At 41.5% G+C, this 17,398-nt stretch overlaps 1 protein-coding gene across 1 annotated transcript in view; it reads left to right on the top strand.

Annotated features, from left to right (window-relative positions):
- SEC13 (SEC13 homolog, nuclear pore and COPII coat complex component) overlaps nt 1–17,398 on the top strand; it is a 43,347-nt gene that overhangs the window by 18,858 nt on the left and 7,091 nt on the right. Inside the window, exons 6-8 of the mRNA XM_043442668.1 lie at nt 6,314–6,447; nt 6,808–6,931; nt 8,432–8,578. Of these exons, the coding sequence (XP_043298603.1) occupies nt 6,314–6,447; nt 6,808–6,931; nt 8,432–8,578 (405 nt within the window). The remainder of the gene's footprint in view (nt 1–6,313; nt 6,448–6,807; nt 6,932–8,431; nt 8,579–17,398) is intronic.

A 17,398-nucleotide genomic window follows, 5' to 3' on the forward strand; every position in this document is an offset into this window, starting at 1 on the left:
TATCTCTTAACTTCCTACTTTTGCATTCCAGTCCCCTATGATAAAGAGGACATCTTTTTTTGGTGTTAGTTCTAGAAGATCTTGTAGGTCATCATAGAACCGTTCAACTTCAGCTTCTTCAGTGTTACTGGTCGGGGCATAGACTTGGATTACTGTGATATTGAATGGTTTGCCTTGGAAACGGACAGAGATCATTCTGTCATTTTTGAGATTGCACCCAAGTACTGCATTTCAGACTCTTTTGTTAACTATGAGGGCTACTCTGTTTCTTTTAAGGGAGCCTTGCCCACATCTGAGTTAAATTCGCCTATTTTGGTCCATTTTAGTTCACTGATTCCTAAAATGTCAGTGGTCACTCTTGCCATCTCCTGTTTGACCACTTCCAATTTACCTTGATTTATGGACCTAATATTCCAGATTCCTATGCAGTATTGTTTTTACAGCATTGAACTTTACTTCCATCCCCAGTCACATCCACAACTGGGTGTTGTTTTTGCTTTGGCTCTGTCTCTTCATTCTTTCTGGAGCTATTTCTCCACTCTTCTCCAGTAGCATACTGGGCACCTACTGACCTGGGGAGTTCATCTTTCAGTGTCATATCTTTTTGCCTTTTCATTCTGTTTATGGGGTTCTCAAGGCAAGAATACTGAAGTGGTTTGCCATTCCCTTCTCCAGTCTACCACATTTTGTCAGAACTCCATCCTGACCTGTCTGTTTTGGGTGGCCCTACACAGTATGGCTCATAGTTTCATTGAGTTAGACAAGGCTGTCATCCTTGTGATCAGTTTGCTTAGTTTTCTGTGATTGTGGTTTTCATTCTGTCTGCCTTCTGATGGATAAGGATAGGAGGCTTGTGGAAGCTTCCTGATGGGAGGGACTGGATGTGGGGGAATCTGGGTCTAGTTCTGCTGTGTGGGGCTGTGCTGTGTGGGGCTGTGCTCAGTATATCTTTAATCCAATTTTCTGTTGATGGGCGGGGCTGTGTTCCCTCCCTGTTGCTTGGACTGAGGCCAAACTATGGTTGCAAACAGTGGTGGTAATGGCAACCTCCTTCAAAAGAGCTTACGCCAGCGTTGTTGTATTCGGTGCCCCTGACCCCGCGGTGGGCCACTGTCAACCCATGCCTCCACCGGAGACTCCTGGACTTCAGTCATCTTAAATTTATTAAGACTTTTTTGTGGCCTAACATAAGATCTGTACTGGATAATGTTCCATGTGCACTTGAGAAGAATGTATCCAGGCATACTACAGAGATAGTAGTTTGGTTCCAGACCACCACAGTAAAACAAATATCACAATAAAAGGATTCACATGAATTTTTGGATTCCCAGTGCATGTAAAAGTTATATGTAAACTATACTAGTCTACTAAGTATGCAATAATAGCATTATGTCTAAAACAGTGTACATACTTTAACACTTCATTGCTAAAAAAAAAACTAACCATCATATGAGCCTTAAGCAAGTCATAAATAACATCAGCATTAGTAACATCAAAGATCACTCAGCACAATGCAATAATTAAAAAGTTTGAAATATTGCAAGAATTACCGAAGTGTGACCAATGTAATAATGAAAAAGTTTGAAATATTGCAAGAATTACCAAAGTGTGACACATAGCTGAGAAGTGGGTAAATGCTGTTGGGAAAATGGCTCCAGTTGAATTGCTCTACGTAGGGTTGCCACAGCTTCCAGTTTGTGAAGAACTCTACTTAAGTATTAAGCACAATGAAACAAGATACAATAAAGTGAGACATGCCTGTATTCTGCTGCTTTGGGTGGAACATTCTCTATATCTCTGTAAAGTTCCTCTGGTCTAATGTGTCCCATAAGGCCATTTTCTGTCTGGATGATCTAGCCATTGACATAACCCTACTGTTACTGTAATGCTGCCTATATCTCCCTTCAAGTCTTTTAATACTTGCTTTATATATTTTGGTTCTCCTGTGTTGAGTGCATAAATGTTTACAAATGTTATATCATCTTTTTGGATTGACTCCCTTGTCATTATCTAATGCCCTTGTTTGTCTTTTAGTGCAGCCTCTGTGTTAAAGTCTGTTTTGTCTGATACAGATAGCACTACCCCAGCTCTTTTGCTTTCCATTTGCATGGAACATCTTTTTCCATCCCTTCTTTTTCAGTCTTTGTCCTTAAGTCTGGAGTGAGTCTCTTATAGGTAGCATATGGATGATCTTTTTTCTCCTGTCAGCCATCCTTCCATGTCTTTTAATTGGAAAATTTAGTTCATTTACATTTAAAGTAATTATTGATAGGTATGTACTTAATGCCGTGTTACTGTTTTTTTGTGGCTTTTATACTTCTTTAGCTCTCTTACTTTGTAGTTTGATGACCTTTATCCTTGGGCTTCCATGGTGACTCGGACGGTAAAGAATCCACCCACAATGCAGGAGACCCAGGTTTGATCCCTGGGTCAGGAAGATCCTCTGGAGAAGGGAATGGCTACCCACTCCAGTTTTCTTGCCTGGAGAATTCCATGAACAGAGGAGCCTGGTGGGCTACAGTCCATGGAGTCACAAAGAGTCAGACACGACTGAATAATTAACACTATCTTTTGTATATCTACTATATAGATTTTTGCTTTGTCATTACTATGAAGTTTACATATAACAGTTCATATTAATAACAGTCTGTTTTAAGTTGATGACTTAAATTTGTACCCATTCTAAAGCTCTATATTTTTACCGTCCCCCACCCACTTTTTGTTTGATGTAACATTTTACATCTTTTTGTGTATCCTTTTAACTAATTACTGTAGTCACAGATTTTTATTACTTTTTTAACCTTCATAATAGCATCGTAAGCAATCCACTACTTTTAATATATATTTATATTATGAGCATAAAACATGGAAGATTTATACTTATATGTTTTCTTGTTACTAATTAGCACCCTTTCTTTTTCAGTTTAAAAAAGTCCCTTTAACATTTCTTGTAAGGCCGGTTTAGTGGTGATGAAATCCTTTCACTTTTGCTTGTGTGGAAAACCATCTTTCCTTTAATTCTGAACAGTAACTTTGCAAGGTAGAGGAAGGGTTGGAAGGGTTTTTTTCTTTCAGCACTTTGAGATTCATTTGATATCTTGATTGTAGTGATGGCTTTGCAGGATATGCTGGTGTCAAAGTTAATCAGCTTGTGCAGTTTATGTGCTGTTAACATCAGTAAGATCTCAAAGCTGTCTTTACAATTTGGAGTGTAAAGAATGCAGACTGTTACCAGTACGCAAAAACCCAAGGACTGTTATTTCCATGAGCCCTTCCTGAGGTATCTACTAGAGAATAAGTTTTAGACCACAAAAATGGCTAGAAAGACATCCATATGAATACATAGTTAGTTGTAAAGAACTTAAGACTGACTGAGTCCTGGTCATATGCTCAGCTAAGATAGATAGAGTATAACTATTAAAAAATGGTGTGCAGCACAAGCAGCTGGAGATCTAGACTTCTTAATGTTGGTACCATACAAAAACACCCCCCCCCCCAAAAAAAAACTATGGGAGAATGGAGTTGTTAAGTTGCTGAGTCATGTCTGACTCTTTGCAACCCCATGGACTGATGCAAATACTACTAGTTATCATATTGATGGTATTATTATGCTGAGGCTGTTCTGCTGTGTGTTAAATGAAATAAAGTGAATAATCATCTATCAGTGAATATCCTTAGCACCAGAAGTACACTTGAAATAGTTTCTCACTGAAAAAATCCAGAGCTCTTCAGGAAATGGACGATCCCAGGTTTTGAGGCAGGAAAGGAACAATCATCTTGTTATACCAGATAGAAAAGAAATCAGTGACAGACATACTAAGGTTATATCAAAGGAGCCACCTTGAACAGGCTCACAGTGCCAAAGACGGGCAGTTTGAGTGTAAAAAGTCAGAATGATTGCAATGAACTGAAACCTATCAAATACGCTTAAATCCATGCCTTCATCCCGACATTTATTTAGTAAAGAAGAATCAGTCATCTTTGAAGAAAGACAATAAACTGGTTCAGAAGGGATTAAGTATTTATCCTGCCTTTCCTACCTGATCTGTACCCCTGTGGGGAAGCAAATATTAATGAATGAAATTGCCCCTCCGTAGAGTATTCCCTGTAATAAATGACAAAGGAATAGAATGATAGTATCACCATTTTGTAATGCCCAGTGAATTAAAAGAGGCATAAATTATTGACATGGTAATAACATATGAAGAGAGACAGTCTAAGATCATATGCCTCCTGCTGAAGGAACACACCATACCCTGTATGGCGTATTTTCCTCTTGGCAAAAGGAACGAACCCAAATCTGATCAGTAAGATCACAGGGGGGAAATCTATAAATGAGAGATGCAAGAAACATTAAAAAAAAAAATGTTTTTACTCACACTGGTCAGAATCAGTCAGTTCAGTTGCTCAGTCGTGTCCGACTCTGCAACCCCATGAACCGCAGCACGCCAGGCCTCCCTGTCCATCACCAACTCCCGGAGTTTACCGAAACTCATGTCCATTGAGTCAGTGATGCCATCTCACCATCTCATCTTCTGTCGTACCCTTCTCCTCCTGCCTTCAATCTTTCCTAACATCAGGGTCTTTTCAAATGAGTCAGCTCTTTGCATCAGGTGGCCAAAATACTGGAGTTTTGGCTTCAAAATCAGTCCTTCCAATGAACACCCAGGACTGATTTCCTTGAGGATGAACTGGTTGGATCTCCTTGCCGTCCAAGGGACTCTCAAGAGTCTTTAATACCACAGTTCAAAAGCATCAATTCTTCTGCGCTCAGCTTTCTTTATAATCCAACTCTCACATCCATACATGACCACTGGGAAAACCACAGCCTTGACTAGATGGACCTTTGTTGACAAAGTAATGTCTCTGGTTTTTAATATGCTGTCTAGGTTGGTCACAACTGAATAAAACCATCAAAAAATCTACAAAAAAATAAATGCTAGGGAGGATGTGGACAAAAGGAAAGAAACATCCTACACTGTTGGTGGGAATGCAAATTGATGCAGCCAGTATGGAAAACAATGTGGAGACTCCTTTAAAAACTAAAAATAGAGCTACCATACATGGGATACACATATGGGATATATGTCCCATTCCTGGGCATATATCCAGAAAAAGTGAAAACTCTAATCTGAAAAGATACACACACCTCATTGCTCATGGCAGCACTGTATTAGCCAAGACATGGAAACAACCCGAATGTCCATCGGGAGAGGAATGGATAAAGGTGATGTGGTGCATACATATACAGTGGGGTGTTACTCAGCCATAAAAAGAACAGAATGATACCATTTGCATTGGATGGACCTAGACATTATTATAAAAATGAAGTCAGAGAAAGACAACTTAAAAATTGATGTAAAACACAGCCTCACAGACATAGAAAGCAAACTTATGGGACTTCCCTGGCGGTCCACTGGTTAAGACTCTGTGCTCCCAGTCCAGGGGGCAAGGGTTTGATCTCTGGTTGGGGAACTGAGATCCCATATGTGGCACAGCGTGACCAGAAAAAGGAAAACAAACTTATGGTTACTAAAGGGAAAAGGGGGAGGGAGGATAAATTAGGAATTTGTGATTAACAAGTACACACTACTATATAAAAATAATAACCAACAAGGAATTACTCTATAGCACAGGGGACTCTTTTCAGTATAATATTGATAACTTAAAATGGACAAAAATCTGAAAAAACGTGTCCCTCTGCTCTACACCTGAAACTAACACAAGTCTTGCAAATCAACTGTATTTCAATAAAAAAGAGAATACTGCAATCAAGAAATACATGTATATTTTATAATGGCACAACTAAACTGGTGCCTCGGAATGCACATTTGGGTGACAAAGGTGCTAAAATAAATAGAAATCAGAATAATGTTTACTTATGGGGAAGAGGAGCTGTGATTCAAGTAGGACATAAATGACAGGGCTTCTTGGGTAAATGGTCATTTTATTTTTTGACCTGGGAGTGATTACAGGAGTACTTCAGAGTAATTCATGAAACCATGTATTTACTTTGTGTGGTTTTCTGAAATCTGTGCCCTCCCTTCATATATTTGGAATGTGTTCTGTTTTTTAAATTTCCTGAGAGTCCCTGCTTCCTACTTTAAATGCATGTTGCTGAAAAAGACATGCACCGTAAGGAATCCTTGAAGGAGAGTTCTGGGTGGCTAATCCTTAGTTCATTAAAAGAGCTGACCTACATAATCCAGTCCTGAGAACTGGAGAGGAGATAACTGCCAACCTTGGGTCTGCAGAAGCAGTGTCCTGTTGCCGGGCCAGGGGGCAGAGTTGGCACGAGTCCCTCTCCTTACAGATTGGCTGCAATGCGGTCAGCTGGGCGCCTGCTGTCGTGCCTGGGAGCCTCATAGACCAGCCATCTGGGCAGAAGCCCAACTACATCAAGAAGTTTGCGTCAGGAGGCTGTGACAACCTCATCAAACTGTGGAAGTAAGCAGGGTTGGGGAGCTTCTTAAGGGGAATCTTCTACCCTGTCTACTGTCTACCATGACTCAACCTCAGTTCACCAGAAACAGAATCACCTTTTCCCCTTCTGCCCACTGAATACTGTCTTCAGTCTGTCAGAAGACATCCTTTATTTAAAAAAAAAAAAAGTCAAAAACTTGCCCTTTTCACGGGCGCTTTGACTCTTCCTAAATGCTATCAGTTGACTCAACAAATGCTACCAGAAAGGTGGAGTAGCTTCTCCACCCCTGTGGAGTCTTTGGAGCGAGGGGCGGGGGGGGGGGAGGTGAGGGAGCGGCGCCTGGGCTCTGCCTGCTGAATTCTCCCTCCCATCTCTCCTGCTAGGGAGGAGGAGGACGGCCAGTGGAAGGAAGAGCAGAAGCTGGAGGCCCACAGTGACTGGGTCCGAGATGTGGCCTGGGCCCCCTCCATCGGCCTGCCTACCAGCACCATTGCCAGCTGCTCTCAGGTCAGCTCAGGCCCGCGCAGGCGTCCCACGTTAGTTACTCTCAGGGAGGCCCGTCAGCCCTGCAGTCCCCGGGGGGAGTCTGGGAGGGCCGGAGGCTGGCACCTGTGGACCACTGCGAATAAGAGAGCTTCTGGAGCCCACTCATCTCTCAGTGAGATCTAGTGGCTGTCTTCTCCTGAGCCAAGAGGAAGACCAGACTCAGGACTAGTTCCCCTCCTGACCCTTTTATGGATAGGCGTTGGAGCTACCCGGGCATCATTTTAAGAGTGTTCCCAAGCAAGGAGAAATCCTAAGACCTGGGCTTATCTCCCTGCTCATGCTTCCCAGACAGAAAAGACCCAGGACAAGCCTTTAATTATATGCAAGCACCTAAGATGAGGCTTCCCTGATAGCTCAGCTGGTAAAGAGTCCACCTGCAATGCAGGAGACCTGGGTTTGATCCCTGGGTTGGAAAGATCCCCTAGAGAAGGGAAAGGCTACCCACGCCAGTATTCTGGCCTGGAGAATTCCATGGATTATACAGTCTATGGGGTCGCAAAAAGTTAAACACAACTGAGCAACTTTCAGTTCACTCATTCAAGATGAGGGGGCTTCCCTGGTGGCTCAGAATCAGCCTGCAATACGAGAGACCCCGAGTTCAATCCCTGGGTCAGGAAGATGCCTTGGAAAATGGCATGGCAACCCACTCCAGTCTTTTTACCTGGAGAATCCCATGGATGGAGGAGCCTGGCGGGCTACAGTCCATGGAGTCGCAGAGTCAGACAGGACTGAAGTGAGGAACACTTTCACTAAAGATACAAGTTAAGCCAGGCCTTTTACATCATTTGAGCTGTTCTTGTGTGTGCGTGTGTGCTAAGTCACTTCAGTTGTGTCCTACTCTGGTGTGACCCTGTGGACTGCAACGTGCCAGGCTCCTCTGTCCATGGAATCCTCCAGGCAAGACGACTGGGGTGGCTTTGTCGTGCCCTCCTCCTGGAGGCTCCTCCTGAGCCTGTTGAAAGGACCAAGTATGAGAGGTTCAAATGAAGTAAAAGATCATTTTGTTTTGGTTTGTTTTGTGTGTGTGTTTATTTTTGTGTGTTTTTTTGGTCCCTTCTCATTCTCTGAGCTTCTTTTTAAACACCTATACCCATTCCACTGAGAAAGTACAGAGCTGCTGGGAACCAAAACCAGGAAGTGACTTGGCACATATGGGAAAGCCCCAGGGAAAATTTGAGAAATAGCAGTGCTGACAAAGTCCATACCTGAAACCGGTATGCGGAAAGGGGCCTGGAGGCTCCTGACCGACTTGAAGTGTGTTCCTGGGATGAAGCGATACAGGCAAGGGTGCTGGGCCAGAAATTGGTTGTCAAAGCTGTAAACACCCAGGAGGTCTTTGGCTGTGGTTCGCCCTGATCCCCTCACCCTCCTCTTGGAAAGGTCCAGTACAGATACAGATGGAGAAGATGTCACCGGGGAGGGTTGCTGCCCCCATCTCCTGACTCTGCCTTCTTTTCCCAGGATGGTCGAGTGTTCATTTGGACCTGTGATGATGCCTCAGGCAGTACATGGTCTCCCAAGCTGCTGCACAAGTTCAACGATGTTGTATGGCATGTCAGCTGGTCCATCACAGCCAACATCCTGGCGGTCTCAGGTGGAGACAATAAGGTCAGTTCAGTCGCTCAGTTCAGTTCAGTCGCTCAGTTCAGTTCAGTCGCTCAATCTCGTGTCCAACTCTTTGCGACCCCACGAACCACAGCACACCAGGCCTCCCTGTCCATCACAAATGCCGGGAGTCCACCCAAACCCATGTCCATTGAGTCGGTGATGCCATCCAACCATCTCATCCTCTGTCGTCCACTTCTCTTCCTGCCCTCAATCTTTCCCAGCATCGGGGTCTTTTCCAGTAAGTCAGCTCTTCGCATCAGGTGGCCAAAGTATTGGAGTTTCAGCTTCAGCATCAGTCCTTCCAATGAATATTCAGGACTGATTTCCTTTAGGATGGACTGGTTGGATCTCCTAACAGTCCAAGGACAATAAGGCACCTGCACCGTATCTCTGTGACTTGGCAGACAGGGCCCTGTTTTTACTTTGCCCAGTAGAGGGCACAGTTGAGTGTTCCATCTAACCGCAGGCTTGGGAGGAGCCTGAATGAAGACTTTTGAGCATGTCTATTATCGACATCATCCATCTTCCAACAACCCTCATCTTGCTCTCTGTCGCTATGAATGGACTATTCTAGGGACCTTCTAGGAGGAGATTTGATTTTTTGTGGGTGGCTTGTTTGACTTATCATAGTGTCTTTTTTGTTGTTGTTAATTGAGGTATGTAGCTGATTTACAATGTTGTGTAAATTTCTGCTGTACGGAAGAGTCATTCAGTTATACATCTTTCTTTCATGTTCCTTTCCATTGTGGTTTATTACAAAATACTGAATGTAGTTCCCTCTGTTCTGTGGTAGGACCTTGTTGTTAATCCATTCTGTGTATAATAGCTTCCATCTGCTAATCCTAAATTCCCAATCCATCCCTCATGTAGACCCCATCCATCTTGGCAACCAGAAGTGTATTCTTTATCTCTGGGAGTCTGTTGCATAGATGAGGCAGTAGTCATTTGCGTGCCTTTTCCAATTATACTTTTCTATGCCTATTTGCCAGAGACTGAAATGGCCCAATAATATATCAGTCTTTTATTTTGAGGAACCACATTCTGTTCTCAGTAGAGGCTGTTACCACAATGCACTGCTATAGCATCTCACAAGAGTTCCATTTTCTCTGAACACTCTTCGTGTATTTGTTATTTCTACACCTTGATTTTAATTTCTGATATTAGGTTGAACATCTTTAGTGTGACTTTTTTTCACTGCATTGTAAGTAAAATGTACCTTTTGAAATTGCCGTATTAAAAGTGGACCCTGTTTTCATGGTTATTACGTTACCTACCCAAAGTCATTAATTGACAGCAGGTATCATTTAGAACCCAACACGCCTTTCGAATATGACCCTTCCTTAAGCCCCGGATTTAAAGTACTTGTTATGGAAAACGGCAACAAGGAAGCAACGTTTCTTCCTGACCAACTGTGGTTACTGCAGCTTCCAGAAGCTTAGGAAAAGCCATATTCCCGGGATGTCAAGGGGATGGTATGTGCCAGCATACACACTGAAGGGCTTCCTTCTCCTTTCTTCCTCCTCTTCACCCTTCAGCACCCAAAATACCAACCCCTGCTGAACCCCAATACGTAGGGGGGTGGCCAAGGTGTTGAGTGTGTGCACAGACGCTAGAGATGGGAAGCCCTCCACCAAGAGCTGTGGAGACCCGGGACGTTACAGACTTCTTCCCTCCCAGAGGACTCACCTCTTTGGTGCACTCAGTGGGCTTAGCGCTCTGCATGTCCCACCCATATCTGCTGGCTCTGGTGCCTTCCAGAGGGACCAGACACTCAGGTCCAAGAGGGCATCACTGCTGGCCCTCCCTCCCAGCTCCCTCGGCCCCAGCCGCTCCAGCCTCGTTTCCCAGCCAGCTCGGGCTCCAGGGACAGACATTGCCCCAGGTTTCAGCGGCCTCGTCGCAGCACAGTAGACAGCACTCTTGTAGGCTTTCCTGTTTTCCTCTCTGTCTGGAAGTATCCTTGGTGTACAGTGTTGCGTCAGTGTCAGAACACTGGGTACTGGTCACCTAAACATATGCACATACCTGTGGTTTCTCAGATTCTTTAGCTGGATAGCTTAGGACCCAGTGTCCACTGGAGTTCTCTCTGCACTGCAGTCAGTTCTTGTTGATTATTTTATTAAGAGGAGTTTATGTATGTGAATCCCAACCTTCTCATTTGTCTGCTCACTATACTGCACTAACACTTCCTTTTGTTTTTTTTCTTCTTCACTGAGACTCTCTTTCTCTTTGAAGTTCACATCTAGCACTATTTAGGTTACACATATTATGGAAATCACTAAATATTTGTTGGTCTGTATCTGAATTAGATGGTTCATGGGATCCTCTCTGGGTCCATCCACATGGCTGCAATTGACATTTTTCCTTTGTTTCCATGGATGAGGAAATAATTTCAGTAAATCTGTACCACAGTTTTTACCAGTTCATCTGTCTTTTGTATTTGTTTATCATTTTTCTGTTTGTAAATGATGCAGAGGAGTTGGAGGTACAGTTATCTCTTGACTTTAGTTGTCTGCAGGCCCTGTACTCGAAGGAATCTTTCTCAGTTGACTATGGTACCTCGCTTTCTGAATTTTCGACCAACCTCCAAAATGTTCTGCGTAGTAGGCCTACCAAGTTACATTTCTGCCAGCAGACTAGGAGGGTTCCCATCTTCTATGTTCCCACTAGGACTGATTCTTTCACATTGCGTAAGGATGGCCCTTCTGTTTGGTGTCAGGGGATTACTAGTTGGAGTCTCCTATTGATTCTCTCTACTAATTGGGGAGTTACAGCATATGTTTAGCTACTGAGGTTGAAAGCTGTGTGAGGAAAATATATCTCTGCAACTTGCTTTGGTAAAGTGGCCTGTTTCGAATTATTATCCGTGAGATGCCAGAGCATATTTCTTTTTTCTTTTTTGCTGCAGGGGATAACATTGCCCATCTGGTTTATTTATTTTTTAATTTATTTTAGTTGGAGGCTAATTACTTTATAATATTGTAGTGGTTTTTGCCATACATTGACATGAATCAGCCACGGGTGTACATGTGTTCCCCATCATGAACCCCCCTCCCACCTCTCTCCCCATCCCATCCGTCTGCATCATCCCAGTGCACCAGCCCTGAGCACCCTGTCTCATGCATTGAACCTGGACTGGCGATCTGTTTCATATATGATAATATACATGTTTCAATGCTGTTCTCTCAGATCTTCCCACCCTCACCTTCTCCCACAGAGTCCAGATATATGTGTCTCTTTTGCTGTCTCGCATATAGGGTTGTTGTTACCATCTTTCTAAATTCCATATATATGTGTTAGTATACTGTATTGGTGTTTTGCCTTCTGGCTTGCTTCATTCTGTATAATGGGCTCCAGTGTCATCCACCTCATTAGAACTGATTCAAATGTTTTCTTTTTAATGGCTGAGTAATATTCCATTGTGTATATATGTACCACAGCTTTCTTATCCATTCGTCTGCTGATGGACATCTAGGTTACTTCCATGTCCTGGCTATTATAAACAGTGCTGTGATGAACATTGGGGTACATGTGTCTCTTTCAATTCTGGTTTCCTTGGTGTGTATGCCCCTCAGTGGGATTGCTGGGTCATATGGCAATTCTATTTCCAGTTTCTTAAGGAATCTCCACACTTCTCCATAGTGGCTGTACTAGTTTGCATTCCCACCAACAGTGTAAGAGGGTTCTCTTTTTTCCACACCTTCTCCAGCATTTATTTTTTGTAGATTTTTGGATAGCAGCCATTCTGACTGGCATGAGATGGTACCTCATTGTGGTTTTTATTTGCATTTCTCTAATAATGAGTGATGTTGAGCATCTTTTCATGTGTTTGTTAGCCATCTGTATTTCTGTTTAGTTCTTTGGCCCATTTTTTGATAAGGTCATTTATTTTTCTGGAATTGAGCTTCAGGCGATGCTTGTATATTTTTGAGATTAATTCTTTGTCAGTTGCTTCATTTGCTATTATTTTCTCCCATTCTGAAGGCTGTCTTTTCACCTCGCTTGTAGTTTCCTTTGTTGTGCAAAAGCTTTTAAATTTAATTAGGTCCCATTTGTTTATTTTTGCTTTTATTTCCAGTACACTGGGAGGTGGGTCATAGAGGATCTTGCTGTGATTTATGTTGGGGAGTGTTTGCCTATGTTTTCCTCTGGGAGTTTTATAGTTTCTGGTCTTATGTTTAGATCTGTAATCCATTTTGAGTTTATTTTTGTGTATGTTGTTAGAGAGTGTTCTAGTTTCATTCTTTTACATGTGGTTGACCAGTTTTCCCAGCACCACTTGTTAAAGAGATTGTCTTTTCTCCATTGTATATTCTTGCCTCCTTTGTCAAAGATAAGGTGTCCATAGGTGCGTGAATTTATCTCTAGGCTTTCTATTTTGTTCCATTGATCTATATTTCTGTCTTTGTGCCAGTACCATACTGTCTTGATGACTGTAGTTTTGTAGTAGAGCCTGAAATCAGGCAGGTTGATTCCTCCAGGTCCATTCTTCTTTCTCAAGATTGCTTTGGCTATTCGAGGTTTTTTGTATTTCCATACAAATTGTGAAATTATTTGTTCTAGTTCTCTGAAAAATACCATTGGTAGCTTGATAGGGATTGCATTGAATCTATAGATTGCTTTGGGTAGTATACTCATTTTCACTATATTGATTCTTCCAATCCGTGAATATGGTATATTTCTCCATCTATTTGTGTCCTCTTTGATTTATCAGTGTTTCATAGTTTTCTATATATAGGTCTTTTGTTTCTTTAGGTAGATATATTCCCAAGTATTTTATTCTTTTCGTTGCAATGGTGAATGGAATTGTTTCCTTAATTTCTCTGTTTTCTCATTGTTAGTGTATAGGAATGCAAGGGATTTCTGTGTGTTAATTTTATATCCTGCAAGTTTACTATATTCATTGATTAGCTCTAGTAATTTTCTGGTGGAGTCTTTAGGGTTTTCTATGTAGAGGATCATGTCATCTGCAAACAGTTTTACTTCTTCTTTTCCAATCTGGATTCCTTTTATTTCCTTTTCTGCTCTGATTGCTGTGGCCAAAACTATGTTGAATAGTAGTGGTGAGAGTGGGCACCCTTGTCTTGCTCCTGACTTTAGGGGAAATGCTTTCAATTTTTCACATTTGAGGGTAATGTTTGCTGTGGGTTTGTCATATATAGCTTTTATTATGTTGAGGTATGTTCCTTCTATTCCTGCTTTCTGGAGGGTTTTTATTATAAATGGATGTTGAATTTTGTCAAAGGCTTTTGCTGCATCTATTGAGATAATCATATGATTTTTATCTTTCAATTTGTTAATGTGGTGTATTACATTGATTGATTTGCAGATATTGAAGAATCCTTGCATCCCTGGGATAAAGCCCACTTGGTCATGATGTATGATCTTTTTAATATGTTGTTGGATTCTGTTTGCTAGAATTTTGTTCAGAATTTTTGCATCTATGTTCATCAGTGATATTGGCCTATAGTTTTTTTGTGGCATCTTTGTCTGGTTTTGGTATTAGGGTGATGGTGTTTGAAAGTTTACTTTCCTCTGCAATTTTCTGGAAGAGTTTGAGTAGGATAGGTGTTAGCTCTTCTCTAAATTTTTGGTAGAATTCAGCTGTGAAGCCGTCTGGTCCTAGGCTTTTGTTTGTTGGAAGATTTCTGATTACAGTTTGAATTTCCGTGCTTGTGATGGGTCTGTTAAGATTTTGTCTTTCTTCCTGGTTCAGTTTTGGAAAGTTGTACTTTTCTAAGAATTTGTCCATTTCTTCCAAATTGTCCATTTCATTGGCGTATAGTTGCTGATAGTAGTCTCTTATGATCCTTTGTATTTCTGTGTTGTCTGTTGTGATTCTCCATTTTCTTTTCTAATATTGTTGATTTAATTCTTCTCCCTTTGTTTCTTGATGAGTCTGGCTAATGGTTTGTTAATTGTATTTATCTTCTCAAAGAACCAGCCTTTAGCTTTGTTGATTTTTGCTATGGTCTCTTTTGTTTCTTTTGCATTTATTTCTGCCCTAATTTTTAAGATTTCTTCCCTTCTACTAACCCTGGTGTTCTTCATGTCTTCCTTTTCTAGTTGCTTTAGGTGTAGAGTTAGGTTATTTATTTGACTTTTTTCTTGTTTCTTGAGGTAAGCCTGTATTGCTATGAACTTTCCCCTTACTGCTTTTACAGTGTCCCATAGGTTTTGGGTTGTTGTGTTTTCATTTTCATTCGTTTCTGTGCATATTTTGATTTCTTCTATGATTTGTAGGTTATTCAGAAGCGTGTTGTTTAGCCTCCGTATGTTGGAATTTTTAATAGTTTTTTTTTCCTGTAATTGAGATCTAATAATTTCAATTTTTTTGAATTTACCAAGGCTAGATTTATGACCCAGGATGTGATCTTTCCTGGAGAAGGTTCCGTGTGCATTTGAGAAAAAGATGAAATTCATTGTTTTGGGGTGAACTGTCATACAGATATCAATTAGGTCTAGCTGGCCCACTATCATTGTGTTAGTATTAATTTCCCCTTTCATACTTGTTAGCATTTGCCTTACATATTGCGGTGCTCCTATGTTGGGTGCATATATATTTATAATTGTTATATCTTCTTCTTGGATTGATCCTTTGAACATTATGTAGTGTCCTCCTCTGTCTCTCTTCACAGCCTTTATTTTAAAGTCTCTTTTATCTGATATGAATATTGCTACTTCTACTTTTTTTTGGTCTCCATTTGCATGAAATATCTTTTTCCAGCCCTTCACTTTCAGTCTGTATGTGTCCCTTGTTTTGAGGTGGGTCTCTTGTAGATAGCATATATAGGGGTCTTGTTTTTGTATCCATTCAGCCAGTCTTTGTCTTTTGATTGGGGCATTCAATCCATTTATATTTAAGATAATTATTGATAAGTATAGTCCTGTTGCCATTTACTTTGCTGTTTTGGGTTCAAGTTTATACACGCTTTCTGTGTTTCCTGTCTAGAGAAGATCCTTTCGCATTTGTTGAAGAGCTGGTTTGGTGGTGCTGAATTCTCTCAGCTTTTGCTTGTCTGTAAAGTTTTTGAAGTCTCCATATCTGAATGAGATCCTTGCTGGGTACAGTAATCTGGGTTGTAGGTTATTCTCTCTCATCACTTTAAGTATGTCCTGCCATTCCCTTCTGGCCTGAAGAGTTTCTATTGAAAGATCAGCTGTGACCCTTATGGGAATCCCCTTGTGTGTTATTTGTTGTTTTTCCCTTGTTGCTTTTAACGTTTGATCTTTGTTGATTTGATTAATATGTGTCTTGGGGTGTTTCACCTTGGTTTCATCCTGTTTGGGACTCTCTGGGTTTCTTGGGACTTGAGCGACTATTTCCTTCCCCATTTTAGGGAAGTTTTCAACTATTATCTCCTCAAGTATTTTCTCATGGTCTGTCTTTTTGTTTTCTTCTTCTGGGACTCCTATGATTCAAATGTTGGAGCGTTTAACATTGTCCCAGAGGTCTCTGAGGTTGTCCTCATTTCTTTTAATTCTTTTTTTTTTTTCCTCTCTGCTTCATTTATTTCTACCATTCTATCTTCTACCTCACTTATCCTATCTTCTGCCTCCATTATTCTACTGTTGGTTCCCTCCAGAGTGTTTTTGATTTCATATATTGCATTATTCATTATTAATTGACTTTTTTATTTCTTCTAGGTCCTTGTTAAACATTTCTTGCATCTTCTCAATCCTTGTCTCCAGGCTGTTTATCTGTAACTCCATTTTGTCTTCAAGATTTTGGATCATTTTCACTATCATTATTCAGAATTCTTTATCAGGTAGACTCCCCATCTCCTCTTCTTTTGTTTGGTTTTGTGGGCATTTACCCTGTTCCTTGACCTGCTGAGTATTTCTCTGCCTTTTCATCTTGTTTAGATTGCTGTGTTTGGGGTGGCCTTTCCATATTCTGGCAGTGTGTGGTTCCTCTTTATTGTGGAGGTTCCTCCCTGTGGGTGGGGTTGGACAAGTGGCTTGTCAAGATTTCCTGGTTAGGGAAGCTTGTGTCAGTGTTCTGGTGGGTGGAGCTGGATTTCTTCTCTCTGGAGTGCAACAAAGTGTCCACTAGTGAGTTTTGAGATGTCTATGGGTTTGGCGTGACTTTGGGCAGCCTGTATATTGAAGCTCAGGGCTGTGTTCCTGCGTTGCTGGAGAATCTGTGTGGTATGTCTTGCTCTGGAACTTGTTGGCTGTTGGGTGGTGCTTGGTTTCAGTGTAGGTATGCAGGTTTTTGGATCATCTCTTATCAATTAATGTTCCCTGAAGTCAGGAGTTGTCTGGTGTTCTCAAGTTTTGGGCTAAGCCTCCTGCCTCTGGTTTTCAGTCTTATTCTTACAGTAGCCTCAAGACTTCTCCATCCATACAGCACTGATAATAAAACTTCTAGGTTAATGGTGAAAAGATTCTCCACAGTGAGGGACACCTGGAGAGCTTCACAGTTACATGGAGAAGAGAAGAGGGAGGAGGGAGATAGAGGTGAGCAGGAGGAGAAAAGTGGGACTCAAAAGGAGAGAGACAGATCTAGGCAGTGCTCTGTTCCCTAAGTGTTCTCCACAGCCCGGAACACCCACAGAGAGTCACAGAGTTGGGCTGAGAAGAGAAGAGGGAGGGAGGAGATAGAGGTGACCTGGGGGAGAAGAAGGAGAGTCAAAAGGGGGAGAGCCAGTAATCACACTCCCAAGTCAAAATGAGTGCTGAAGATTGGATTCTTAAATGTACAGAATTGATAACAAATACCAAAAAGCAAAGATTAAAAATCTAGAGATTAGACTCTTTTATTAAAAAATCACAAAAAGTATAAGAAATACATATGAAGTTTGCTTTAAAAATAGG

The sequence above is a fragment of the Cervus canadensis genome, chromosome 22 (genome assembly GCF_019320065.1).
Source record: "Cervus canadensis isolate Bull #8, Minnesota chromosome 22, ASM1932006v1, whole genome shotgun sequence".
Lineage (NCBI taxonomy): Eukaryota > Metazoa > Chordata > Mammalia > Artiodactyla > Cervidae > Cervus > Cervus canadensis.